This window comes from Lepidothrix coronata, unplaced genomic scaffold (assembly GCF_001604755.1).
Source record: "Lepidothrix coronata isolate B3197 unplaced genomic scaffold, Lepidothrix_coronata-1.0 Scaffold20, whole genome shotgun sequence".
In the NCBI taxonomy this organism is placed as follows: Eukaryota; Metazoa; Chordata; class Aves; order Passeriformes; family Pipridae; genus Lepidothrix; species Lepidothrix coronata.
In genome coordinates, this window is record NW_016690200.1 from 648845 (window position 1) to 676290 (window position 27446).

At 38.5% G+C, this 27446-nt stretch overlaps 1 protein-coding gene across 2 annotated transcripts in view; it reads right to left on the bottom strand.

Moving 5' to 3' along the window:
* Window positions 1-27446, bottom strand: part of SEMA3A (semaphorin 3A) — a 281004-nt gene that overhangs the window by 138138 nt on the left and 115420 nt on the right. Inside the window, exon 3 of one of the 2 annotated variants that reach the window (XM_017807832.1) lies at window positions 26843-27040. In XM_017807832.1, coding sequence (XP_017663321.1) covers window positions 26843-26954 — 112 coding nt within the window. In that variant the 5' untranslated portion in view covers window positions 26955-27040. Of the gene's footprint in view, window positions 1-26842; window positions 27094-27446 lie in introns of those variants that run through there. The other variant, XM_017807833.1, reaches the window with a different exon arrangement.

Genomic DNA, 27446 nt, shown 5'->3' on the forward strand with positions numbered 1-27446 from the left:
ATCCATAAGGGTAAAAGCAAAGGCTTAGGATCATATAGGTCTCTCATATCCAGTTTCCCATGAAGTTACTCATATTCTCTTTTTAACAGCTAAAGCAGTTTTCACACAGGCATTCAAACCTATACGTATATGTATACATATATTTATATATATCCCACCACTTCTACAGCAGTCTACATGGTAAATTTCTTTCCTCAAGTAGGAAGGTGCAATGATGAATTAGGGGTTTCTGTTGGGGCACATAAGCACCTAAAACAGAATCATTGAGGTTACAAAACAAGCAAAAATATCCAAGAGAATGGCAGTGTATGCGTGCTATGTGTTATGCAGCTGAGAGTAGAAACTCTAAGATTTATCCCACTTAGTCCCACTTAAAGTGAGAGATCTTGTAATTCAGAGAAAAGTATTGCAACTAGTTAAAATTAGAAACTGAGATAAAACTAAAACAAAATCTTTCTTTGGTTTTCTGTCAGTGAAAACTCCAGTACTTTTGCTGCTGCTGTTGTTGTTGAAAAAAAAAGAGATCTCAGGAGCACAGGAACACTGTGGGGGTGGATACAGAGAAAGTGGCAACCGTAGACACAACTTCAAGCAAGTAGGTTCAAACTTAGCGACCTGTGTAGGAAGATAAATGAGACTTCAAGAGAAAACAGCACTGTTGGCATGAGGATGTTGTTAGGTGCAGCAGGCAAGCACTCTCGGTGCTGATAAATTGGTAGCTGACAAAGAGCTACATCTTATAATGATGACTGTGTAAAGCCATGATATATTTTTCCTACTAGTTCTTTGTCTTTCATCGTATCCATTTGATAAATCCTAAATGCACTTTGTCCTCTGTTTGAAATCAGAGAGGAAAAACAACATGCACTTATCAATCCCATTATTTTATCTCTCAATTATCCTTAATTTAATAATTTTATTATTTTCACTTCTGTTTTAACTTTAAGGGCTTCTCTTGCAAACACTATTTTTTCAGGTGGTTTAGGTTACCAATAATTTTCAGTAAGAGTGATTTTCCATCTTTTTTTTCCTTTTCTTTTTTTTTTTTTCTGAAAGCTCTTCTCTATATCATTATTTTGTCTAATCATCAGCCTTCCTGGAAATATTAATCATTATGTCCACTAGACTTTCAGAATAACCTGCGTCAAGTTTCTTTAAATTGCTTCTCTGTTTATTTTAGCTACAGTCTGAATAAAATTATTTGAATAAACAGGTCTGAAGCATATCCTGAATTGTACAGTTGGGATATGAACCTGAAATCCAACATAATTCCTGGCATTATAGTAATAGTATTTAGTAGAAAGAAAGAATTGTATTAAATTATAAGTGCATGTGGAAAGGTATTCTGTACAGCTAGATCTATTTTCCCTAATAAAATACATTTTTTTATCCTTTATTTCTTATACAAAAGGGCATGAGTCTCATCTGGGAAGAACTATGAGAGTTTTGCCACGGCATTTTTTGGCTGATAATATACTCCATCTTTTGCATGTCATTTAGAACTAGGTTAGCTGAAACTATCAACTTAATGACACCAGGATGTGAAATTTAATGATATCACATTATGTAAAAAGCCCAACGAGATTAAGATTATAGGATATCTAGTCTTTAACCAATGTTTCTTAAATACTGCAGTGCTTTGTGGGACATGGAACTTCAATGGCAAAATTACCTACATCCAACATATTCTAGTTTAGACCAGAAGAGTGATCACAGTTTGGAAGCCCCAGCGCGAAGTTTCCAAACTCTCTCATTTACCATCATTTCTTTGCAATATGTGGCATGAAGCCCTCTGTGTAAGCCTATCAGAGAGGGATGGACATCACCTTGATGAACAAGCACGTGTGGTCCTTACTACTGCTCTATTTCAGACCTCCAAGAAAGTTTCTGCATTAATGATTTCAGTTTTCATTTGGTCCTATATGGAGCAAAGTGCTCTGATCTGAAACCTTGTATTCTGAAGACTCATGTATGTCATGTATATCTGTATCTCCACAGGAACAGAAGGTGTTAATGAGAGCACAGTTGTAGTTCTAGGAGCTCACAAAACTGCCATAATTATTTTGGTGGTTCAGGGAACACCCAAGAACATTTTGAGATATCAGTATATTAATATGGCTTGGCATGGAAAGTGCTTTGACTCCTGGTCTGTGTTTGTGCAAGTGGCTCAGCCTGCTCTGTACAAGGAACGAGCTGGATGGAGCTGTGGCAAGGACAGTCACACGTGTTAGGCTTTAGCTTTTGCCTATAACTAAAAACCAACTAGCCTGATATTTGTCTCTTAAAGTAACGGCTACAAAAGTGCTGGCACTAATAGCTCACACAGTATTTACTGTTTCACATTTTACAGGTTTAGAAAACAAAAGGGTTGCCTAGCTAAACAAAACCGGTGTAAGAAATAAGCCAACATATTCTGAATAACAACATAAAATCAGTTTAGTTGAAACACAGAATAGTTTCGTTTTGCTCATTGAGTGCTATTGAATTTTTGGCATGGAAGAATAATAAAAAAAAAAGAGCAGATGGTGACAGAAATAAATTAAGCTGCTGGTGATGGAATACAATATCACACTGAATTATAAAGAATGATGAACAGAAATCCCTTTAAACAGCCTCTTACACTCAGTATAAGAGATTCATATTGTTGAAGTTCATATCTCATTAATTTGGTTTATACTCTAGTTTTTTAGAGTTTTTTCTTTCAATAGAGACTGACATGAATTCAAAACAAAAATCCAAGGCAATGTACAAGAGATGCAAAAGTGCCCTTTTCACTGTCTTCAACAACAAGCCCGAGGTTCAAGCAATGTTCTAAAATGTACAGTACTGTAAAATCAATCAAATAAAAACTTTACACTTTCCTTTCTTAAGAGCCCTTATTCCTTATTGTAGATTTGAAAGAGTGTGTATATGTGTGTATGGCCAAAGCCTTGACTACATTTTTCAATTCTTCCAGTTTTAATAAAAATGTTCTCTTTCTTCTCAAGATTTTGCTTTGTTTATATCCTCAATCTTTAAGAATTATAAACTGCTACTTTTAAAAAACAAAGCATTTAAGAAAAGATATTTGCTCATGTGAATGAGTAGCCAAGAACTACTGTAAAAGGTACCCCATTTTTAGAAGGAAAATTACAATGCCAAACTTTGTCCTGGTGAAGAGATACATAACTTTTCAGAAATTCACAGTTTAACTCCTTAGTAATAATGCTTCCATTTTTTAATGTGATCTGCATTTGGGTCACAGGCACTTTATCAAATGTGGTAGAGAGGTTTACTTTTCAGATATTGAAAACTGTTTTGCTTCACAATGTTCTCATCTTTCTGTAACTTAATGTTCCCCCAAAACATAGCACTTTGTGGTAAACAGAGTCTAATATCAGAGTGATTGGCTCAAGAGAATTATAGCTCTGTTCTAAGCCAGAGAAGACAAATCCTCTGCAATGTCCATGGTTATCATTCATTATTAATAATATCAATACTTTTCACCCTTTGACCTCCACACGTGGTTCAAAGATGATCTAGTCCATTTAACAGTCGAAACATGAAGTTTAATTTGGTTTTGAAGATACAAATCATGGTTTGGGATTCAGCTCCTCTTGCTTAAAACTGGTGTGAAGCCTTGCACTCCACTTCTGAGAGACTGCTACGTTAACCTCTGTGGAAAACTAACATTGTCAAGCACATACGTTCCTTTAGCACCTGCTTTTGATAGAGATATGGAGAATCCAGTCTGGATTCACTTCATTATGGATTTTTAAAGCATAGGGCCATGTTCCCAAGGTTTACATTATCCATTTCTACTTTTTGAAAATTATTTAATTTCAAGACCTATGTAGAGAAACTATATTCACATCCTCAGGAATATTTTAGGCCTATATATCTTATTACAAATCACCAGTTCACTATTCTGCTTCTTGCATCATGCGCCGCAGGGATGAGATGATCAATGTCAGTCCATATGTATTGCTAGCCCTGACCATTAGTCGACACTTACTTTATCAGGCAACACCAGTGGACACAGGATGACTGGAATAATTTCCAAAACTCTTGGCCTAGTATGCCTGTTTAGAGATAGAATATTTTATCTATAGTTGAGCCCTACAGTAGTTTCTTATTCTTGAGCGATTTGTATGGCAAAAACATACTGACAACTGCATTAGCCATCTTAGTGAGCTCACAACTGATCTTTGAGCATGTTTTGTAGATGCACCAAATGCAGCTGGCATAATGCCATACAGCTCTTGGGAGTTTCGTGATCACATAGAATATTGTAACACACCTATCTATATTTCCTACCGAGTATGACAGACTAACACGTAGTATAATTTTCTACCACTCATGCAAGAAAATATGATGTTCACTGCATACATAGGATCTTAACAGTGGCTCGAGTGGATTCTGTATCAAACTGCTTTCCCAGACCACTGAAATACGCAGTTTTTTTCGGCCAGCCCTGTCTAGAATCCTTGTGACCTTCATACTCATCTCATTTGTCCAGCAAAAAAGCTAATAGTCACAAATTCATAACAGACATCCATGCTGGGAAGCTTCTGCAAGAAAGGTAGCATGATTAAAGAGAGACCATTTGGGTTATGCAGTGCAAATATTTTTAACTTCAATATATGTCTGGTGCCACTGGACCTTTCTCCTGATTCAGCAAATACGACCTTAAGCCAAACCCACAATGGGAATAGAAATAGCCACCCATATTCTAAGGAAAAATGTGCCAAATTTGTTTGGGGCAGCAGTAGCAGGAGAAAACAAACACCAGCTGGTATAACATAATTACGATTGAGGAGTAGGTGTATATTAACAATTAAGAAACCTGTACTGAATGAACTCTGTAAAACCTTCAATTCTTGAGTCAGAAAGCATCTCGTATCTGAGTTCTCTGACAACTAGATATCAAAATATGTTTGCTCTCATCACTCAGACTCCGTAAGGGTCTGTCTGTACATCATCCTTGGAAAATGCTGGACAACAGCAGCATTTTGCCAGATCTCTCTGATGAAGGCGGTGAGATTATATCACCTGAAAATCTCTCAGGTAAACAAGTAAGAGGACAAGACAGCAATTTTTTCCTTCAGATGCAAAGAGAATCTCATGGCAAGAGACATTAGGAGCCCTCTGATCAAGTGCAGTGAAAAATATCAGCAAACTGATATGGCCTACTTCTTCAGGTCAGTGAAAACCACAACAGTAAGTAAAAGAAACTACTACATAAGAAAAAAAGTTTGGGTAATAAGTTTCCAAGTCTGAAAAGTTTGGCTTGGATTTCTGGCAAAAGGTTCAAGATTTTCCCTTTTTTTTTATTTTCTCCCCTCTCTCTCTCTAGTATCTAGGAGACATTGCAATATAATGTACTTGCAATATCATTATCTTACCTTAAAATATATATATTAGAATATATACATGCATATATATGCACTAGAAAGTACAGAGATTACTGTGACATCTGATTAAAAGTGATCTATGAACTATGGACATGATTTAAAAAATGTATAGTGTGGGGTAGAGATGAGAAGAACACGTAACTTCTAAAGGATGAATGAACAATATTATTTTGATATGGTTTATCTCTTAAAAGACAGTACTTTCAAAGGTGTTAAACATCCAATACTTCTGCTGACAAGCTACCTTTGAAAAATGGAGGTTCAGAGCTGCTTTAGAAATATCAAAGGGTATAGATAAAACTGAATATAATTTGAAATCAGTCAATCAAAGATTCTAAAAATTCATTATCACTTTGTCCTGGCTTTGCTTAGAAGAATTGTAAAGAGAGCTGCAGAGGTAAGATGGCAGAGACCAAACCGAGCAGTTACTGGCAAGGAGTCGGAGGCTCAGCTCTAATGGAACATGGTTACTTTACACCTTCCTCTATAACATGATTTGAATCATGCCAGTGGTAGGGAGACTATAAAAAAGGAAGGAAGAGCTGGTGCACACATACTCTGGAACAGAACTGTGCAGGATTCAGCTCCCATTCCTGTATGAAATGCCCTTGTAAATCTGTTGCTAGGCTTGAAATGATTCAGAGTGAATGCTGTTTTCAATGCCTTCTTTTGCTCAGATCCACAGCCATGTTTGGTTTGGAAAAGCTCAATATATTGATATTCTTTTACGATTACAAAAAAGAATTTAAAGACATGATTTGCTGAAAATAAATACACTAATTCTCAGTGTTTATTCTCCTTCTTTATATTTCAACTGTTTTTTCTCAGCTGTCAATCTCAGTAGCATCTGCTAAAGCACCTTATTTTTACTCCTCAAAAATAAAATCAATTATTTTTTAATTTTTCTTTTTTATTTGCTTTTTGGGTTTTGCCCATTTAAAACTTGAATAACTCAGGGCTGATGTGGTTGTGTCCTTTTCCCGTGTCTCCCAAGGAGTCACAGTATGACCTTGGCATGACCATTTATTTGACAGCATCTCAGTTTCTGGACTACCTTAGGGCTGACTTGTTAAATGGACTGTCAGGTTTTCCACACAGAAACACTATTTTGCATTGTACAGTGGCATCCAGCCTTCATGGGGAGATTTAATTTCTCCTGACATACAAATAACAGCACAAAAGTAAGTAAATGAATGGAAAACTGACCAAAGCAAAATTCATATAATCTCTAAAAGGTATAACAGACACTCAGAGCACTGTCTTTCCTAAAGTCGATAAATTTTCTCCTTATACTAACCTACTTCTGCTTACAATATTATCTGTTTTGTGCTAGAGAGGTCTCCAAACTATTGCCTTGGCAACCAATAAACATTAATCCATGTGAGATTTTCTCTTGAAATACTTTCTATATTCGAAACGTTATGTAGGAGGTAAATTTCACTGGAACTGGAAAAGATGTGCTGATGATTTGATTCACATTTTTCTGGATTTTGCTACAAAACACAGTCCTGGATATTTCTTGTGTGACAGCAAATTCACTAGCAGTCCAATGGAAAAGGCTCCATCAGGTTTGCCTGGTCTGTACATTTATCTGCCCCAGAAGACTTGCAGCACCCCGAGCAGTCTAACGAAAGACACAGTGACACAAGACAGTTCACTCCAGGCCCAAAGTAGTTTGTGTAACACCAGGTCCTACACTGCTTAATGTTACCATTCTAAATTCTCAGCTGTCACGCACACTCTGTTTCAGGGGACCAAACCAAGGGCTGCCTTTAGCTGGCGGGGGCCTGTGCAAAAATTGGCCCTTGCATCATTCCTGGATGTTAAAGCATTTTCCAGATTGCATAGTTGTTGATGTATCACTTAGAAGATTTTGGCAGAAATGCCACACAAGCAAATAGTGTCGTACCTTGGCCTGTCCCTGTAATAAGGCCGTTGAGCTCAGAAATCAAACGAGCATTGTAACATCAGCTGTAACCAAAGACTGTGGCCTGGTTGTGTAAGGCCCCAAAGTCAATAGGAAGACTCTTACCAAATTTAATAGGCTTCAGATTGCACATTCATAGAGCAATACTGAGGACTTGAATCCCATCCAGAACCTCATACGGACCAAGGCAGGGGCAAGCAGGCACAACCAGTTTAAAAGACTGATCAAAGTCCACTGGTATCTTTCCAAAAGCTTGGAACAAGTGTCACAGAAGGGAGAGCAGTAATCCAGGAGGAAGGTGACAGGTTTAGGATGCCTGTGGTGAGGCCACATCCTAGCGCTCTTGCACAACGCACACTTGAAAGTCGAGTTATGTGGAGAATATTTTATTCATAAGTGCAAACACTTTGGAGCATTTGTCAATGTGAAATAACACATTGCTCAGGTCTCTGAAGACATGATGTGAACCATAATGTATGTTATTTCAAAATAACACATAACTTGTCACTTATTATTACTGTAATAATCTGTATTTGAATGAATCAACAATGGCAATACGTACTTACAGCAAGGAAGGAGCAACTCTAGCAAAAGAGAAATTCTGGTTTTGTATTCCTTATGGAAAATAAAGGAAACCTTTTGTAAATAAGGACCATTGTTCCAGACTTACCTCCTGAAGAAAGGTTAAACCCCTCAGAATGAGTAGATGGTTTCCTTAATATTCAAACTCAACATGGAATTACCTTTTCAGAACTGTTTTCTGTGCCTAGCAACACTCACATATTCATCTATGCCAGAGCCTGGAGGACTGCACAGCTTGTTTTGGAAAACAGTCATTCTTCTTGTGTGACACCTGGAAGTCCCCTGATAATCTATAATGTTCCAGTCGACTGATATGACAAACTACACCTGAAACTACAGATTAAAAATTTAAAAGAAAAAAAGAGAATGCACAAACAAAGCGTTTCAGCACCAATCAGAATGAAAATGGGAACAGCAATGTGAGACAAATATGTCCTTTCATATTGGAATGAATGTATGTAACAAATTTGAATAATTTTGCAGCTTTTATATCCAGAGAACTGCACAACATGAAGAAGACATGTGAGGGAAAAATAACTAAAGTAACTAAAATAACTAAATTTCAAGTGACTAAATTTCTTGGTTTTTGAAATTAAACTGGATATACTGTTAAGTAATTGTTCAAAGGTTTGTTAAAACTCAGTTTTTTATTTCTTTATACCAGAAAGCAAGAATAAGACATTTTTTTCTTAGTGTTCAGCTGTTTGTTTCAGCCTTGAACTAAATACTTCTGTTATTTATCAATTGTACTACTTGTTCTGAAAAGTCCAGAGAGAATCTCACTGCGCAAAAACATAACCCTCGCCTACAAAAAAACATGCAATGTCAATAGAAAATAAAACAATGTTTTCAAAAAGTTTGTACAGACTGGAAGCTGAGTCACAGGGATCTCGTCTGATGTTACCTAAAAAGTTTTTGTAAGATCCTGGAATTTAAGATCATCTACCCATTCACAGGTTTAGCCACAAGACAAATCTTCCTGACATTATTAACGTCCTTTAAACATGAAGGAAAACACATATCTCAACTTATCAATGGCTTAGAAAAATTATTCTTTAAAAGTAGAGCAAAGGTTCTGTTAAGCAAACTATAACCAATAACAATATTAATTTTAAAAATAATGTATTAAATTATATTAAAGAATCAGACATACATTTTTTAATACTGTTTTAGCTGCAATAAACGTTGAGAACTGTTTTGACATTAACACATAGCTGAATGTGTCAAGATGGTTTGGAGCTTCACAACTCATATAAGAGCTTTATGAAGCACTGTTTCTCTGTGACAACATGGTTTCATAGCAGGAATAAGTAAAGCTGAGAAAAGTAAGGAATTTTTTTTGTCTCAAGGGAAATTACAATATTCTAACATCTGTTTTCAAATTAAGACAGTCAAAATGCTGAACTTTTAACAGAGTGACAACTTAGAAAAAAAATTAAATCCTGGAATGTGTAATGTTTGCTTTTTATCATTTTATCTATGTTTGTTCTGGTCTGAGTGTCCAACTTTCTTAGGCTTTAAGGGGGAAAAATAGACTCCACAGCCCAACTATGGTCAAGTCATATCCCAAAATCGAGAAGCAAGGAAATGCTTCTGAGTGTGCCCCCTCTCACGTGGCATCCTCTGACACTGAACTGCACCTTATACAAATGATAAACCTGCCTAATCCCTGATTTGGACCTGTTGCCCAGGATTTGAGACTGAATCACATGTTTTTCCTGTCCTGCCATCACAGAAACCTTATGCTGATTTCTGAGGTATTCTCAAAGATTTTACTGGGAGTTGAATGTCCTGTGCAGGGAAGAATGGGCATGAAAGTAGTAAAACCACACAAAGCTCTTATAAACCTTGCTGTTACCCGGAACACATAGAGGTTAACACCAGATGAATATAATATTATTGCCTTAGATCAGCACCAGAGTCCAAAGTAATGTTTTCATTTGGATAGAACTGGTGGAAAGTTTTGATTAAATGGAAATTTCCTTTTTCATTGACAATTCATTTTGATGAAAAACGCCTGCCTAATCCTTGTAATACAGTACCAGACAGTCCCATAAGGCAAATTATCTGTTTATGCCTGACTTATACAGAATAGTCATCAGCCAGGTTGCTTCAGTGTTTTGCCATTGCAGCTCCAACTTATTTGCCAGCTCTGACTTGAGGAGCCAAATGTGATGGTGAACAGCGCGAACTGGTAAGTCACTTGTTTCACATACACCACAGATCAATTCCTACATGATAGTGCTTTTCCACTTACCACATATGCTGAACTGCATTTGACCTGGTGGTGAAAGGTTTCATTTACCATTACAGTCACTTCAGCTGTGCAGTCTCCAGTCTGTACACTGATTTATGGATGGATGGATTTGCATATGGCAAACATCCACACAGCTTTGTAAGTTCACATTTATGCCAATAAATGCAAAGTCAGGGCTATGATAGTAGTATGAGTAATGTTTTTATTAGAAATAGCTCTCTTTGGGTTTTTTGTTGTTGTTGCGGGGTTTGTTTTGTACTGTTTTTTTTTTTAAATGCATGTAAGGATAACATTCCATTGCAATTCCAGTTTAAGACATAGGGACACTGCTGAAAAAAATGACCCTTTATTTCTTCTTATTATTCTTTCTTTTTCTCTCTTTCTTTTCTTTCTTTCTTTCTCATTTTCTTTCTCTCCTTTCTTTCTCGTCTTCTTTCTTTCTTTTTTCTTTCTGTCTTTCTTTCTTTCTTTCCTTCTTTCTTTCCTTCTTTCTTTCTTTCCTTCTTTCTTTCTTTCTTTCCTTCTTTCTTTCTTTCTCTCTTTCTTTCTTTCCTTCTTTCTTTCTTTCTCTCTTTCTTTCTTTCTTTCCTTCTTTCTCTCTTTCTCTCTTTCTTCTGTTCCTTAGCATGTGTACACAGGGATCATCTTGTCCCTGGAGGCAGGACTGAGCACAAATCCTGACACTTGGCGAGATGTCCAGGCTGATCTTGGAGATGGAACATAAGAACAGCATTATCCAGCCAGACCAAAAGCCAGTCTAATTCAGTGACTACTGAAGACCAGCCACAGATGATTAAGGAAAGAACTTGAGGACAAGAGAAGACATAATTCCTGATAGTCCTTAGGTCAGAGCTGAAGAAAATTGTGCTGGGTTTTCAGGTGTGGGGGTTTTAGTTTGGTTTAGATTTGTTGTTGCTGTTTCGTTTTGAATTTTTTTTGTTTGTTTGTTTTCTTTTCCTTTTTTAAAAATAGCATTTGATCTCAGTATCTGGCCTAATTACCTGACTACTACACAAGGCTCATGTTTGGGTGGTTTCAGTATCAACACTGCTAACACCCTGTACAAATACTAAAACCCAATGCCCCAGTTTTCAGAAATTTTTACAGTAAGCAAGCTGTCACTCTCACCACAACGTACACGCGTATCTTCAATTAACATTAACACTGTCTTGATGAAACATCATGACAAATATTCATTCATTCTTTGTTTCCTGGTATGAGCAAAGAAGAAAAGATCCACCTCCCACCCACATTCTGTAACAGATTTAGGAATGCAAGACCTTTCATACTTAAATCATCCACTATGCAACGCAAACGTCTGTACCCACTGAAACACAAAACACATCATTCATTATTCTGAAACTTAATTATGAACTAGACATTTACATTGAGGAACAGCTAAAAATAACTTGCAGCAGGGTGTGGTGTAATTTTGCACTGTCTATGGATCTGAGCCAAGAATGGGTATGCTAATACTTTCGTATTTGTATACATTAAGTAGGTAAATGCATGCATGCACCTAAGGATATTTCCAGAGTTCAGAATTTGGGAAGTTTCTTCCCTCTGCTTATTATCACAGAGGGATAGGCTGAGCTTAGCCAGACCCAAAAATTCCTTTGTAAGTGGAAGAGAGCTTCTGATCTCAGTAGGACAAAGTAGGGGAAGAGGAAGGAGTTTCTCATGTTGCATTGACACTCCATGTACCCTGCCACTGGGCTGACAGTTTTATAAAGATGTCTGATGTCTGCATGTCCTTTTAGTTATCACTTGAACATGCTAAGGGGCTTCCTTACAGTAAGGGGCCTTCTTTATATATCAATCTATTGTATATATGTTAAAATACAAGGCAATTTCTACCTTTCAATCTCATCCTTGGCCAGCACCAGAGAAATGTTAGGATGCTCTGTTCTGAGACCTCATGGACTTGTTTGCTCATGAGTTACTCTGTGGGTTGTTCACTGATTGCTAACATAACTTCAGTAACAGCTCCAATTAATTAAATGGATGCCCCTTACAGCCTACTGAAGGACTTCACAGCCAACTGCACCATAACCAGAAGTAGTGCAAATGTGTTTCCCATTGGATTGTATGCCACAAATGGTTTCTGCTCCTATTTTTAACAGAAAACATTATTTTTCTTCCTTCTTTAAATGCATGCCTATCATAAAACGTGAAAAATTTTATTGCCCCACCACCTGCTACTGCATTTGAGACTTTCTGCATTTTCTTAACATGTGACACAGACCACAATAAATTTTAGTGTAATAGAAGTGTCTGCACAAGTGGCTACATCTGAGTGGTTGCAATTTGAGATTCCTCTTGCTGTTTTGCAAAGAGCTCTGAGAGCCCATTGACAAGATGTCTGGGGTGAGAGAGCATGTGGCCCCATGCTTGCTGTCCCACTTTGTCAGACTGATGTTTGAAACGGAGCAGGGATTCCTTGCTCTGTTCCTAGCATTAGCAGCTATTTGGAGTGGCAAGGCAGCAGCTCTGGAGTCTCCTGCTGTGGGGAGATCTCCTGGGCTCTCTCCAGTGAGCTCATGTGAGAAGCAGGCAGTAGCAACTTTCACTCAAAGTACCAGGAGCCATAGCTACAATAAATAAGTAATACTCCAGTAAAGGATAAAAGTTTCCACAATGCTGTGCCCTTTTTTGATGGATTAGGAATGGTTATCGAAACAGAACAACAGCATTGTGGAAACCATATTCCAACACTGAAGTGTTACTTATCTAAAGTTACTGCTAAAGTTACTGTGCTTGAGTCAGTGGAACTGCCTAATCTGTGCTCCACGTACAGTCACACAAATGGACTTCTTCACAGAAAGTTTTAATGAAAGGACCTGTTAATAGGGAAAATGGGAGAGGGCTTGGATATGACTTTCCTTTGCTTAAAAACTCAGTTTAAATTTGCTTGGGCATTAAAAAAATCTGATCACTTTTTTTATTAATACTTAAATATCTACCAGACTAAGTCAGGGTCTTTTATAGTGACTTCAGTTGATGTTGTATCCCACTAGACACGAGGATGCCACAAACCACAGCAAGGCAGGGAATGTTTCTCTTGTGGTAGAGCACAGTGGAGCCATGGGATAAGAAGGATCAAGAGGGATTACGACCAAATGAAAATTTTCATTTGAGAATAGAACAATATTTTGAACAGTTTTTGCCTAATTTCTTTCCATTAAATGGGCCAGAGCTCAAAAATTTCAAGTGATCCTTAAAATTGCATGGGTTTGTTGGTTGCTTATTTTGTAGGTGAAGAGTAACTTGTACAGCCTCTCAAAAGGGCACTTCACAGCACAAGTGCCAGGTACATTGAAATCAATAGTACAACTCATGTGAGTATGAGTTTGTAAGATCAGTCCTTTTTTTGTTGTTTTTTAATCTCCTAGTAAATACCAAGACAAATCACATTTCATTATAGGAATATTAGTATGATTGAGCGAATCCCAGAGCCTTTGAATTGCCCTTTATAAATTCAGTGAATGAAATTGCATTTAACTTTGCGAGTTCTTTTTAGCACAGTGTAACCAGATCAAATTAGTGCACAGAAGCTTTGTGAGATTGTGTGCTGTAAATGATTACAGAGGTGGCATTAATTATTTTCTGAAATATGGAGGTTGAATGAAATACATCATGGTATTTCAAAGTAAGTAGTAGATGGAGACTACAAAACAATATCAGGGAAAATTGTACTGGTAAACTACAGCAACAGCCCCATGCTATCTCATGTTTAAGGGATAGGTACATAACCCATATCAATATTGCAGGTGAACTTTACTTTGAAAACATTTTTGTAGTCCTTGTCCCTGCCTAATCTCAGATTTTGGAGCTGTTTCAGGCATAAAGGGCTTAGTAAATCTTTGTCCATATGCAACTTCTATCTAAGCGGACACAAGGTACAATAAAATACGTAGAAAATAGTCTGGCTCAGAGACTATTAATATTTTTACTCAGTGTTCCTCATTTTTCTACTGTTTACTTCTACTTTTTCACCTTTTTGGAAGCATGAAGAACTGTATATTTTGAAGGACACATTTAATTTTAAGCTAAAACATTCACCAGTTCTACCTAGTTGAGCATGTACTGAAGTACAACAACAGAACACAATAGTGAAATGCTAGCAGTTTGTAAGGAAGATTAAAGTAATTATTATTTTGGGTGGCTCCTAGGTCAGATACAGACATAATACAGAATAATACTCAAATCCTTTACGTTTCTTCCACTGCTATCAAACTTATCTGCCAGACTTTCAATGAAGGTCTACATCTGCTTACTGCTTAGATCTTGTGCTTTTTTCCCCCCTTTCTTTCTTTTTTTTTTTCTTCCTTGTGGGAAAGGGGAGAGTGGCTTTTTTAGCTTCTCTTTTATGAAATATTAAAAGAAGTGGAAAATGTATAGTACCTGGAGATCTGATATTGCTTTTTAAGATTCATTTTTCCCCAAGTGGTCATTATTACAGCAGATCTGTTTAAGGTGTGGGAGTTTCCATACCTGTGAATAGGTTAAAGTTTTATGGTGCTACTTTTCACAGCACTTTGAAATGCAACCATCTTTGCCAGAAGCTAGCTGGAGAATTATTTACATATCTCCTTTCCTACCTCAGCTGACCATTCACATGCAAATAGGAGCTTTGACAGCTTTTCCACACATTTATGAAGCCCAGTGATCTGTCCATTTTTCAACTCAGAATGAAAGATATGACAATGCTTTAGAATAAAGCCTTGCCAGACTCTAGATTAGTTTCTTATTCTGCAGTAGTGAATATATATTAAAAAAAAAAAGTCCATCTTCCTTGGAATGGAAAATTTGGGGAGCACAGTGAATGTCTCAGTCATAAAATGAGTATTGGTTACTTAGAGACCAGCTGGGGCACAGTAGTTTTAAAAACTATTTGAAAAGCATAGCTGACTTAAGCTCTTGCTTTTTCCTCCTGCGGTCACTCAGAACCCAACAAAGTAACTCAGCCCCTCAAAATCCCAGATTTTGAGACTAGGTTCAAGTCATTGCACTGTGGGTGCACCATGACATCAGGGAAGGAAAATGAAAAGCAGACATTTAAGTTGGCCCTGCCAGTCAAACCCTGTTTGAAGAAACTTGACTTGCACTACTGAGCACAGTGGGTCCCAGAACAGTTCACCTCTGCATAGAACAGGTCCACAGTCTGGTCCTGCACATGCAAGCAATTGCCTCTCAAAACCTGGTGTCTTAAACCCTGGTGAGAGACCTGTCTGAGTGGTTCAGTTCAGGACAATATTGTGCTTTCATGGTGATTATCAAAAATCATTGCTATTCTACCCACTCGCCAGTTGTTATTTTAAAGGAAAACTTGTCTTAAGACCCAAAGTCTTTTCTGGTGTGATTTCAGTGTCTTCTAACTAGAAACAAATACACATTTCCTTGTCTAAAAAGCTGTATTTCACCTCTCCTCATGCAATTTACATACATTGATCACTTCCATATGTCTGGCATAAGGTAAAATAGTTTCTATGCGTAGTAATGGGGGTGAATCTACAGTGAAACAAAATTCAGCATTTGTCATATTCCTACATGCTGATAGAAAAAAAAAAAAAAGAGAGTGGCAGTTATGAGAAATTACCTTAAGGGGCTGTTTATGGTCTCAGCTATGGAAATTGTATTAAAAACCTACAAGTTGCATTGCTTGGCCATGTCTTCATTCCCTTTGGTGCTATGTCAATTAGCAGAACCAGTGGTCTGAACACGCAACACTGCAGTCACATTAACACAATAATGTTACATTTGGCTTACACCAGAATAATTGATGGTAGCTTAAAATTTCTAATATAGAATAATAATACACATGACCCTTGATACTTGTCTCTCCGAAGACATATGAAAAAGTCAGGTTTGACACAAATAAAGAGGACCTTTGACATTGGTCTCTGTTGGTCTGTTTGCCAGCCTTAAGAACTGAACTTGGCTCTTCTAGCACCAACAAAACTGTAAGAAAACTGTGCAGTAGATGGTCAAGTAAGACACCATAGTTTAACATATCACACTACAGACTTGTGGTTGAAGTTCAAAAGTACATCAAAATCATAGAAAATCTGATATTTTCTCTGTATGTCTCAATTAATGACATGAAAACCAGTACTTAATTACAGAAAAAAACGAATGCTATTCATAACAACAATTACTTCATATAAGTGGCATGAGGAAGTACAAAAGCAAAGAAAAAAATTCCTTGAGATAATTCACTGAAGATAATATTTAAATGCTGCATTTGAGGTATGTGGAATATATGACAAAGGGAACAGGTGCTTTCTTACTTATTTTAGGAATGAGGATGCGAATCTTTTAAGATTCAAAATTCTACTTCTGAATTTATTATAGCAGTTAATCCTCATTATTAGGTTTGAACTAGGGCTGTCAAGCAACAGTTTTCCAGTGAGTGAGTCACAAATGATAGGCAATTATAACTGACTCAACGGATTAATGAGTGCTTCCCCAAGTGGCTAAGAAAGGCTGCCCTCATCCTGGAGAAGGTTGGAGAACATTTGGGGTATGGAAAGCCAGAAAAATGGATGTGTGCACAGAGAAAGAGAAGGTTTTTTTCTCCAGAATCTGTTGGGAAGGAAACATGTACACCTGTAGGGGTCGAGGAGTATGAAGCACCAGTGGCTTGGGAAGGATTAGACTGTTTGGAAAGGGAAGAATTGCCCAAATGAGGGGTTTAGTTTTGTCTGATAAGCACAAGAAAAAAATAAAATTTTTAATTTCCTCTCAATTTTAAAATATGATTATCAGTTATAATTAAAAAAAAGAGCTTAAACTCAGAAATAGGGCAGAATCTCACAAGCACTCACATACCTTTAGACAATATTGCAAAGACTAAACACAAAGGCTCTTCTCCCAAGCCATCTGTAATCACCTTCACAGTGTATTTAGTGTGAAATAGAGGCGGATACTCCAAAAAACATTGTGTCTGTATAAAATTGTCTGGAATATCCAAATTGAATTAAATTAGATATGCTTCCTGGATAATAGGTATGTGTTTCATTTCACAGGCATACACAGCTGTGAATATTATTATTATAATCACTTTAAAGTACCTGTAAGGCCTTTGCATGTTGATCAAAAGAAAGTTCTAACTGAACTTTGAATACACACATTAATGGGATTATTCTGAGAGTAGGATACAACTCTGAATAAGCATGGCAAGTCTCTGACCTCAAGAAATTCCTCATGAAATCACTTAATACCACTTTACAGGTGAAGTTGACACAGAAGAGCCAAGGAATTAATAGGATTTCACTTTTATGGTACTTTCTTTGATTCCCTTTACAATACAGACTTCCTGTGTATCATCAGCTGTGGTGCTGGGTTTCTGTTAACCTCCAACCTCCATTTGTAGGTGATGTAGCTGAGACGAACAAAACTTTCCTAATTTATGTGACTGTTAGCCAGTAAAGAATGTAGTTACAATGCAGGTTTAAAGAATGATAAAAGACACAAACTTGCAAAAGGATGCCAGAGAAGGAAGTAGAATACCTGGCAGTTTCCTATTACAGATGAGAAACAAAATCTGAATAAATAGAATTAGAAATTTATGTAATTCTTTATCTCAATACTCCAGGCTGCAGAGAAAAGCAAAATTTTCAACATAAAATACTGTTGTTAATAGTTTAGTTTATAACACACTTTTAAAAGGAGCTATGAAGAATTTTCTTTGAATTTTAACAAATTTCTGATCTTTTCACTTGAGTTGAAATCTTGCTTGCCTATTTGTTGCAGGTCAGTTTTTATGGCTAGAGTACAAACAACTAAGGATACACATTTGGAACAAAAATATAGACAGAGGGTTACCATACTGATAACTGCATAGCCAACATGCTCCAAATATTGCCTTGCTGACGTTCATGACATTTCAGAGAAGTACTAACTAGAGCTCTTTGGAAATGTTATCATACATTTCTATACAACTGAATATATACTTGGTCTTGGTGGATGGACTGACACCTCTTGGAAGAGCAATTTAGAATGAAGCGATTTCCTAACTGTGCAATTTGCAGGTAGCTCAGGAATACATTTATGTTGTTGTCTTCAAGGCCATCAGAGCAGGAAGTTCTGATACAGCCATTGATCTGCTGTAGTAGAAGTGAATATGGGGAAAAAAACACAGTCTGGAAGATAAAAGTTGTCTCTCCCAGATTCCCAGACATTGTTTCTGCTGTGCCTCCTATCACTCGACAGGAACTGGATTTACCACATGGGCTTAACAGAATAGAGACCTTGAAAAGGACCTGGCATGATAGAGGTGAGACCAAGTTGTCCTAGAGATACCACAGAGCAACATTCATCATTACTGATATGACCTTTGTCGTGCTTTGAGAAAAAGAGCTTCATTAGGCATCCAAACAATTTCAGACTCTACATTCATGCAAAAGTAGTGAAGTTGCAGTGGGAAATCCATGAAAGAAGTAATATTAACACCCTGAAATCACCACTTCATCTTAAGCAACCTCGCTCTGTGCCTTGGCCACATGTGGGATCTATTGCTATTCCAGCGTCAGCTGGTCATGAAAGCTGTACCCTGCACTCTCTGCAGCTCTTTTGGATGCTTGTGAGCTTATTTATAATCTGCTGCCTCTAGAAAAGGCCACCAACCCCTCCCCTTTGAAAGGCAGTTCTAAATCCTTTAAATTATCTCACAGAGCTTTTTTGTGTCCTTTTCTCGTACAAGGCTGGAATTTCAAAAGGAGCCAAGAGGGGCCATCGGAACCAACATGAGCTTTGCTTCATTAGAGTGGAGAGTAAAGGAGAGCTTTCTTTTACCTCCTTCCACAAGTTAGATGAAAGCAAATAACTACTTCATTCCTCAGATTGTTCCCTGCAAGATCCAACTTTGCATGAAAATATTTATAAGAGATGAGAATTTTATTTGACTGCTCACTTCTAAAGTTTCTGCAACATCCAGCTGGAGAGATAAGCAGGCTGCCCAATAAATGTCAAACAACTTTAAAACATTAGAAGAATAGCAAAAACTTCTGACTTTACTGTGTTTGGCTATCAAACAGCAAGGGATGAAAACTAAATGTGGCAGAAAGTAGACTAGTGCTCACACATTTCAGGGATTGCTGTAGATACATTTAGCTCAAGGGGGATCTATAATCCCCAAACTGAGAAAAGAATCCCCCAAACTGCAAGTCTATTTAGATTTTTTAGAAATTAATAAATTAGGTTTCATCCTGTTCTCACCCTTGAAATTGTTTGGCTGAAAAAGGGTAGATTCAGGGTCAAGGCACCTGTCCATTGAGTTGCACGTATACATATGGATTTTTATTTGCAAACTATGCTCTACAGAATTCAGTCTTGAATATGTTTTTCTCTTTAAAGTGCAGAAACATTCAGAAAGTAACAGAGCTGGTCAGGGGACAGCTTATTGAAAGCTCTGAATGATTAAGTTATTAAATTAGTAAAGCTCTGCAGCCCCAGACAGTTACTTCCAGCATGTGTTACTGGATTTAGGATGAGCTTATTAATGAGGAGAGGTATGGGAAATGTGAGAAGTAAATTAGGTAATAATTTTAAGAATATGGAGAATGTAGTGGTACTGTGTATTTCTTTGCTATAGCTGGAAGTTTGGTAAAAATTTAGGTAGTGACAGGTGACCTCAAGATCACAGATAGTGAGGGCATTTGTAAGTTTAATCAGCTCAATTTTTACACAACTTTAAATACTCATTTAAGCGAAGACAGTTTCTTAAATTAGGAAGCTTTGGATCAACATACAGCCTAATTTCTTTCCTAGCAGTTAACTGGTACTTTCTTTTGATACCTTCCCAGAGAGAAAGAAACTAAATAAATAAACAAGAAGCTTAATTCCTTTTACAGACACTGAAAAGTGATGAGCACCCCTAAAGTCTCATTCAATCTGCCTAACCCAAGATTACCTCTCAGGAGGTACCTCTCCTTCCACTGATAGTGAAAAGAGCCTAATGTGGCTAACTATGTCAGTCACAAAGAAAGAGAGAGACACCACAGAGAACCTCCTGTGGTGTAGGAGAAAGGTTACAACACTCTTAAGATTTCTGATGTTCTCAACAGCTGTGGCCATCATTTTCTCTCTCGTACATTCAGACACTATCCCACTCAGAAAAAACAGGAAAAGTCAAGTAAAAGTACTATCCCCACAGTTATTCTTACTATCCACAGCTGTTACTGGAAGAGAGCAGGTAACCTATATGAAGGCTTTATGTGGGAGGACCCTGACCTTGCAGACATTCCTGAAGGGAGCTTTAATCCTGCAAGGGAAGGAATTTGCTGAATTGCCCACCAGCACCAGCACAACCCCAGCAGCAACTTTTACGTGTACCTTAATTAACAAGAGCACCAGAACAAGCTACAGAACTTCCATTTAAAAGTTTGACATAGAGCTCCCAGGGTCCACCCCACACATTTGCTTAAAAATAAGTGCGTGGGAGCCTGAAAACAATTTTACCCTTTTTAGCTTTCAAACAACTGGAAAATGTCACAACCATTGGACACCATTTAGAAGGATTTGTTTTCTTCTCAGTCACTTAGGCACTGCCTCAGGTGAAGGTGTGATTTTGCTTCAGATTGAACTGGGGTCAAGTCAGGCTCTAGCTGATGTAGAAAATGTTGAAAATATTGGAGCAACTTTGTATTACCGGTGCTTCCACTCCAGTGTTCCAGGTATGCACAGGAGGGAAAAGTCTGTAGGCCAGAGGAAGTAAATAAAGAAGATGTCTCTCAAACAGCAGCTGTGGGCATTAAAGGTCATATGCGGAATCAGTGACTAAGCAAGTCAAAAGCATATTAAAAGGATCAAAATATAGCAATGCATTGAATTAAACCTGAAAAAACGCTTTCAAGAAAACAAATAATTTAATGGTTTCTTTTCAGGTGGGAACTCCATAGAAATGATTTTTGCGCACACGGAGGTTCACGCAAGAGAGATTATAATAAATAACCCATTTACATTGTAACAACTTCCAAAGACCAGGTTTTTTTATTGTTTTGCTAAATGTTATGGTGTAAGTACACACCTGAATAAACCCTAAGCAAACAGACAGGTACTTCAGTCTTGATCAAAAGCTTCAAGCACAGAAGTAAATTTTAAGGCAGACTTCAATTATCAGTAGTTCCACTGAGCTCAGTGAAACTATGGATATTTAAATTCCTCACTAGGTCAGAGTTTTAAAGATGTTGTAAAAAACAGTACAAGTAAGTGCTGCAACCTTGTACACAGCAAAAGAGTGGAGTTTCCATGGCTGTCAGTACAGCACCTTACATGAATAATTCAGTCATTTGCAAACCGTACAGCACAAATAATTATAGAGAACTCCAGCTTCTCAGAAAAGGGAGGCTCTGTAATTCAAAAACCACTTTTTCCACGGGAATTAAATGGGAAAGTTGGAAACACAAAATGAGAATGTTGGGCTAGGTTTTCACCCTCCTTGTTCCAATTACACTGCCTGTCTGAGGCCCTAATTAGCTAGCTGAAAATTTCCCTATATAGGCAAGATCTGAGCTTAGGCACTTCCTTCATCAGCGTCTCACTCTTGTCAGCCTGTGGGCTGCCAGAGGCAGGCAGGGTAGTCCTACCACCACCTAAGAGTTCCCAGGTGTTGTGAAGGCCCCAGTCAACCAATGATAGGAAGACCAACACACAGATCTTCTCTTAAAGACTCATCCTTTTGGGGTGAAAAAAATGGTGAAGAGGCTGTGGCTGCATCTGATATATTCACTGTCCCCCAGCCTCCTGCATTGACTGAACAGTGAAGTCTGAGAGTTCTGGAGCTGGGTAGAAATGTCAGAAACAGTAGAAGCCAAAGATGCAAATCTCCCTGTTTTACCTTTCTTCACAGTCTTCTTCCTAAGTCGACGCTGTCCTTCTCTCCCTTTCAGGCACATCAGAGAGGCTCTTCAATCAGACAGTACTCTTACAACATCGTTTAAGCAAAGGTTTTTTAAGCAGATACTTTGAAATATGAGACAAACTCCAGTACTGGTCCCAACTTAAGAGAAACAGTCTCCCTTGCCAATATTTCTCTCCCCATTTCCTTCTCCTACTTTGCCCTGCTTTCCTAATATTTGAGGAGGTATTGAACTGTGAGTTATAGAGTTTGATGGAAAGGAGAAACCACAATCAAACCCACCGGCAGGTCATCAGCTACAACCAGACTGGGTCAACAAACTACAAGCCAGGTATCATATTTACATCAGTCTACATACAGGTAATTCAGTGCAGTGCCATTCCTCCCTCATCACTGCACGTTGGACAGATTGAAACGGACACAAGTTTTGCAATTGCTTTCACTAGGGCCAGGATTTCATCCGGATAAAAAAATCCGTCCTATAAAACTGTAAATCAACTGCACATCAAGGATGGAGTAGTTGTCAATATCACTGCAACTTTAAACAAGACACTTATATTTAATATGGCTTGAATTGGAGCCAGGGAGTAATACAGCTAAATCTGCGCGCAATGCTTTTCCACTTACTTTTTCTCAAGTAATATGTATCCAATTGAGCAACAATAACAGAGGAGAACCACACATGTACTCTTGCAAAACATACTTACAGCATTTAGTAATTTTCAATAGACAAATAAGACATGACAGATGGATTTGAGAAAGTTGGGTTCACAACTTTCATTTGGAGACAAAAATCAGGGTTGCCTTGGGAAAAAATCCGTAAATCAAGGAACTGAAACGTTCTCTTTCTTTGGGCTTAATTGTTTATATTTAAAGGTTACCAACGCTGGTTCCATCTCTGTTTGTGCTGTTACCCCTTCCATACTGAGGAGAGCAAAAGAAAATAGGAAACAATAAACGATACAAGAAATCCATCTGGAGTTCAGGCTATATTTATTGTTTTAAACTTTGCACACTCAACTTGATCACCATCTTTCTGAGAACTCTGTGCTCAGTAGAAGTTTCCTGAACAGAATCTGTGACCTAGTGACACAATATAGAGACTTAAAACAGACATCAGAATTGAAGTCCATGAGATTAGAAAAAAACACACACACAAAAAAAAAGGCAAAACCCAAGCCCCCTACATTCTTTAAAGGAAGATTCCTTTACTTTTGACATATCAACAATGACATTTCTTGTTACTTTACAATAAGGACACAGTCTTCGAAGGACACAAAAAGAAGAGCTCAGAGGTTGAAGAGCTCAACTGAGTTTTCGGTTTTATGGTTAGTTTTACCTCATTTAGGCTATGATCCAGAACTTACTGACTTCAATGAACTTTGGATCAGGCTTTTAATCATATTAATTACCTTTGACTGAAATAAGGAGATAAATATAATCTGAGTAAAACCTTTCCCATTCATGCACAAAGATGAAAATGCTCAGAAACTTTAAAAAGTACAGAGCAAAACCCTGAAGCTACTGAACAGGAGCTTCACCACAGATGTCAGCTGGACAAAGATTTCCCTAGTGATCTCCTCAAATTTTCTTTAATATGCCACCAAAAGCACAGTGATGTAAACCAAATAACCAAAATTCTGTTTTACAATAAACAAAAGGAACCTTTTCAGACCACAGATGTGGTCCTAACATATGCATTTATACACTTTCTCTTCCTCTTCCTATCCATAACATGCCCCGTAGGATGCTCCTAATCTTCTGCAAGATTGAGTGACAAGGAGTTAAGAGGAAGCAAGAACAGGAGTTCACCAAAACTTCTGTCCAGCAACCTGGGAAATGGCAGAGCTAATACTGGGTCTTTGAAAACAAGTGACCATAGGAAATCAAGTCTGGCAGGGATTTAACCCTTCATGACTCATTTCACTAACTTTTAAAGCAAATGCCTGAGCTTTTTAACCATGTTTGACATCTAATTAGTCGAGACAAACAAGAAGTTAAAATACATCCTCGATTTTCTTTTGAAATAAAGCACCGACAATTAGCTCCAAGGTATTTGTTTAGGTAAAAAACAAGCAGACATCTTAAAAGAAACCACAATGACAGTCACAGAAAAGTGAAGTCACTTGGGTCATTCTTGTCAACCTGCATGGTTGGAGGTTTTTTTTTTCCAATATCATAAGTTTATTTTACTCAACCACATCTCTTCATGGAGATGAGGAACAGGTAAGTAGCTGGGTAGCTTCTTTTTCTACTTGCAAGCAGTTTAAATAGAGATGAATCACTTGATATCACACAGTCACACAGCTGTGAGGTATATCCAGAGAGATACATATTATCATGTGAGGCATTCTGTCAGTGCCTAAAAGACGTATTTTCAATACCCACAGCTTTTAAGATGTTCCTACGCACGGTGTTAACATTGATCTGTGCATTGAATACTTCGCTAGAAGCAAAATTTGTCTGGAAAAGCACCAGCTGACAAAGCCTAGTTTTCCCTGACTAACAATGACATCCCCATACTATGTGATCAATGCAGCAGCACAAGCAACAAGCTCCTATTGACCTGGCCGAGCCTTTACACTGGTACTTAACATTAAGTATGTGAGTAGTCTGATCTGATTCTTAGAGTTACATGTTTGAAGTCAAACATGTGAATCAAAGGCCAGAGTGTGAATTTCTGTAAGTCTTCAGACTTTTAACTTCCTTTGGATTAACTGTGCATTTACTATCTTTGCTAGATAGGCTTGCTCAGCACTTGAACTCATATCTGGTACACAGTGATCCACCACGTATAAAACAGATTCAATGTTCCTTTCAGTTTCCTGTTTTGCTCATATAGGACTGACCATATATCAAAATTTGACGTCTCATATATTTAAAAAATGAAAATTAGACCCATTGTCCCAGCAAGAGCAGAATGGAAAACAACCAATCAGCAGAGTAGCAAAATACTGTTAAACTGCATAAGGATACAGCGCCAACGGGGTGAAAATAGGAAAAAAAAAAAAGGAGAAGAAAAAAGGAAAAAGAAGAAAACCACTCTCAGTCACATCTGGTCACTTTTTGAAATCAGTTTCTGTGCATTTAGCCAATATGAGCAGGGGTAGCAGACTTGAGCCATGGATAAACTTTAAAAGGGTGAAAAAACCCACAATCATTAATTAGCTATTAAACCCCTTTACAGTATATTTTTATAGTATTTATGCTTCTATATAATAATCTGAGTTTCAGTATTATTGTAAAAGTTTGGAAGCAATTAAGAGGTTTTTAATGAGTTTTTTGACATGACATGTAGTTACAGTAGAAGCTTTCTTCAGATTCCATTACTCAAAATAATCAATTTTGTGTTAAATACAAATGTTTTTTCTCATTAAAATCAAATTAACAGACTCTGAATCTCTTAAAGTGTTCTTTTCATACATGTATTTTCAAGTTTAAATACTCACAAATATGCATTTACATGTTCTTTAAGAAAACTCAGCACACGCATTTATTTCACGCAGCACATCCAAGTTTTGCAGGTGCTTAATTTTTTTTTCATCTGGAGTGTGAAAATGACGCCTGCCCTGTATCAGAGAGGACTTTCCCCTCTCTCATTTGCAGCACAAGAAAGATGAAAAAAAAATGGAAAACGTATTTCTACTGGCAAGAGATGTAGTGACACTATGTAAACTGAGATTGACATCTATGACCAGGCATGCACACACATGTTCTCTTTTTCCCTGCTGTAGAAGCAGTGTGTTACTTCTCCTCCCCCCCTTCAGAACCGTAGCTGCTGCTGCTGCTCCTTCTCTCAGCCTTCAATAATCTGAGAATTATGAGGAGGCAGCTCTTGAGAGAGATGTGTATATACACCTTGGTGTATAGCTCTCCTTTTTAGAAAAAATACTCTACAGCTCTTACATTTTAAACTTCTTTCCCAGTTGCACATTCTCCAGATTTGGTGAATTCTTCTGAAAATGTACTTAAGAGTAGAACTATGCTGATAAAGAGAAGAGCCTGTCTACTTCACTGTTCTCCTTTAATACTGGCACTACTATACAAAAGTTAATTACTGACAACTGCAGTGTGAGTGGCATTACACAATTTCAAACGTAAACGCAATCTCACAGCTCTCTTTCTTCAGTTACACCTTCCCTGTGATCTCTTATGACACACATCAGACTACACCGAAAACAACGCTGGTTCAAATAAATCGCACTGCATTAAACATCCATAGGCAGCGTTTTCTGGTGCCTAGCAGTCCTCTCCTCCTTTTCTGGACTGATCTGTTCTTTTCAGTTTATAGTTTCTTGGCAAACCCACCATCTACTGCTTATGTTAGGCATCTGATTGTCAGATTTGTACAAACTGAATATTCATGACTTGAAAATTAACCACTTCGTGCCTAAAAAAATAAAATAAACACAAATCATCATCTATTCCATGCTGTTTAAAACAAATCTGGGATTGTGGCTGCACGGCATGCCCAGCACGGGGAAGATGAGCTGGGTAGCCAAACACGACTCATCGTTTTAAAGAGTAAAGTCCAATGAAATAGAGCAAGACTGAAAAATGCTCTAACAGGGATCAGCACGATCCGGAGTCCTCGTCTGCAAACGCAACTAACTCTTCTTTGTCTGGGTTTAAACTGCCTGGTGCCGACCGCAGCACGGAGGGGCTTTTCGAGTAAATTTTTTCAGAAATTTCTCCTAATGCCAATTTCCCCTTTGGAAGATAAGGAAAAGCAGCGAGGAAGGTGGGGAGGGAGGGAGCGACGGGGCAAGGAGAAGGAGGGCTTGGAGGAAAACCGAGAATAAGAGAGAGAACAACAGACTTACCTTTATAGGATAATTTGAGCCTTGGCACGTTATTCTTCACATGCTGGCAGTTGACTCTTCCCGCTAGTAATACTCCCAAGGAAAGCAAGGCAATCCCCCTGAGCCAGCCCATGCTGCAGCAGCCACTGTAGGGTCCCCGCCAGCCGCAGCCGTGGCGCTCCCCGTCCTGCCGGGCGCCGCCGGGGAACTTCAGGCAACCTGGGGAGCGGAGGTAACAGGTGATGGGGGTGGGCTCCGCTGCCGCTGTCGCTGCCGCCCCGGCCCCCCGCTCGCCACCGCCGCCGCCGCCGGGGCAACTTCAAGCCCCTCTCACGCACACGCCGCGGGCCGGAAAAGGAGGCAGCCCCCGGGCGGCGTGCGGGCGGGGGGGCGGCATGATGCGGGCGGCGGCGGCGGCGCGGGCCGGGGGCAGGGGCCGGGGCCGGGCCGGGCCGGGGCGGGCCGGGCCGGGCACCGCTCCCCGCGCGGCGGGCGGGTCCCGGGCGGCGGGGGCGGCCCCGCGCTCCCCGCGCACATGGAGGAGGCGCGGGGGGACACCGGGCTCTGCCCGCGCTCCCGGGAGCGGCTGACAATGGGAGCGCCGGGAGGATCGACACCCCCCCCC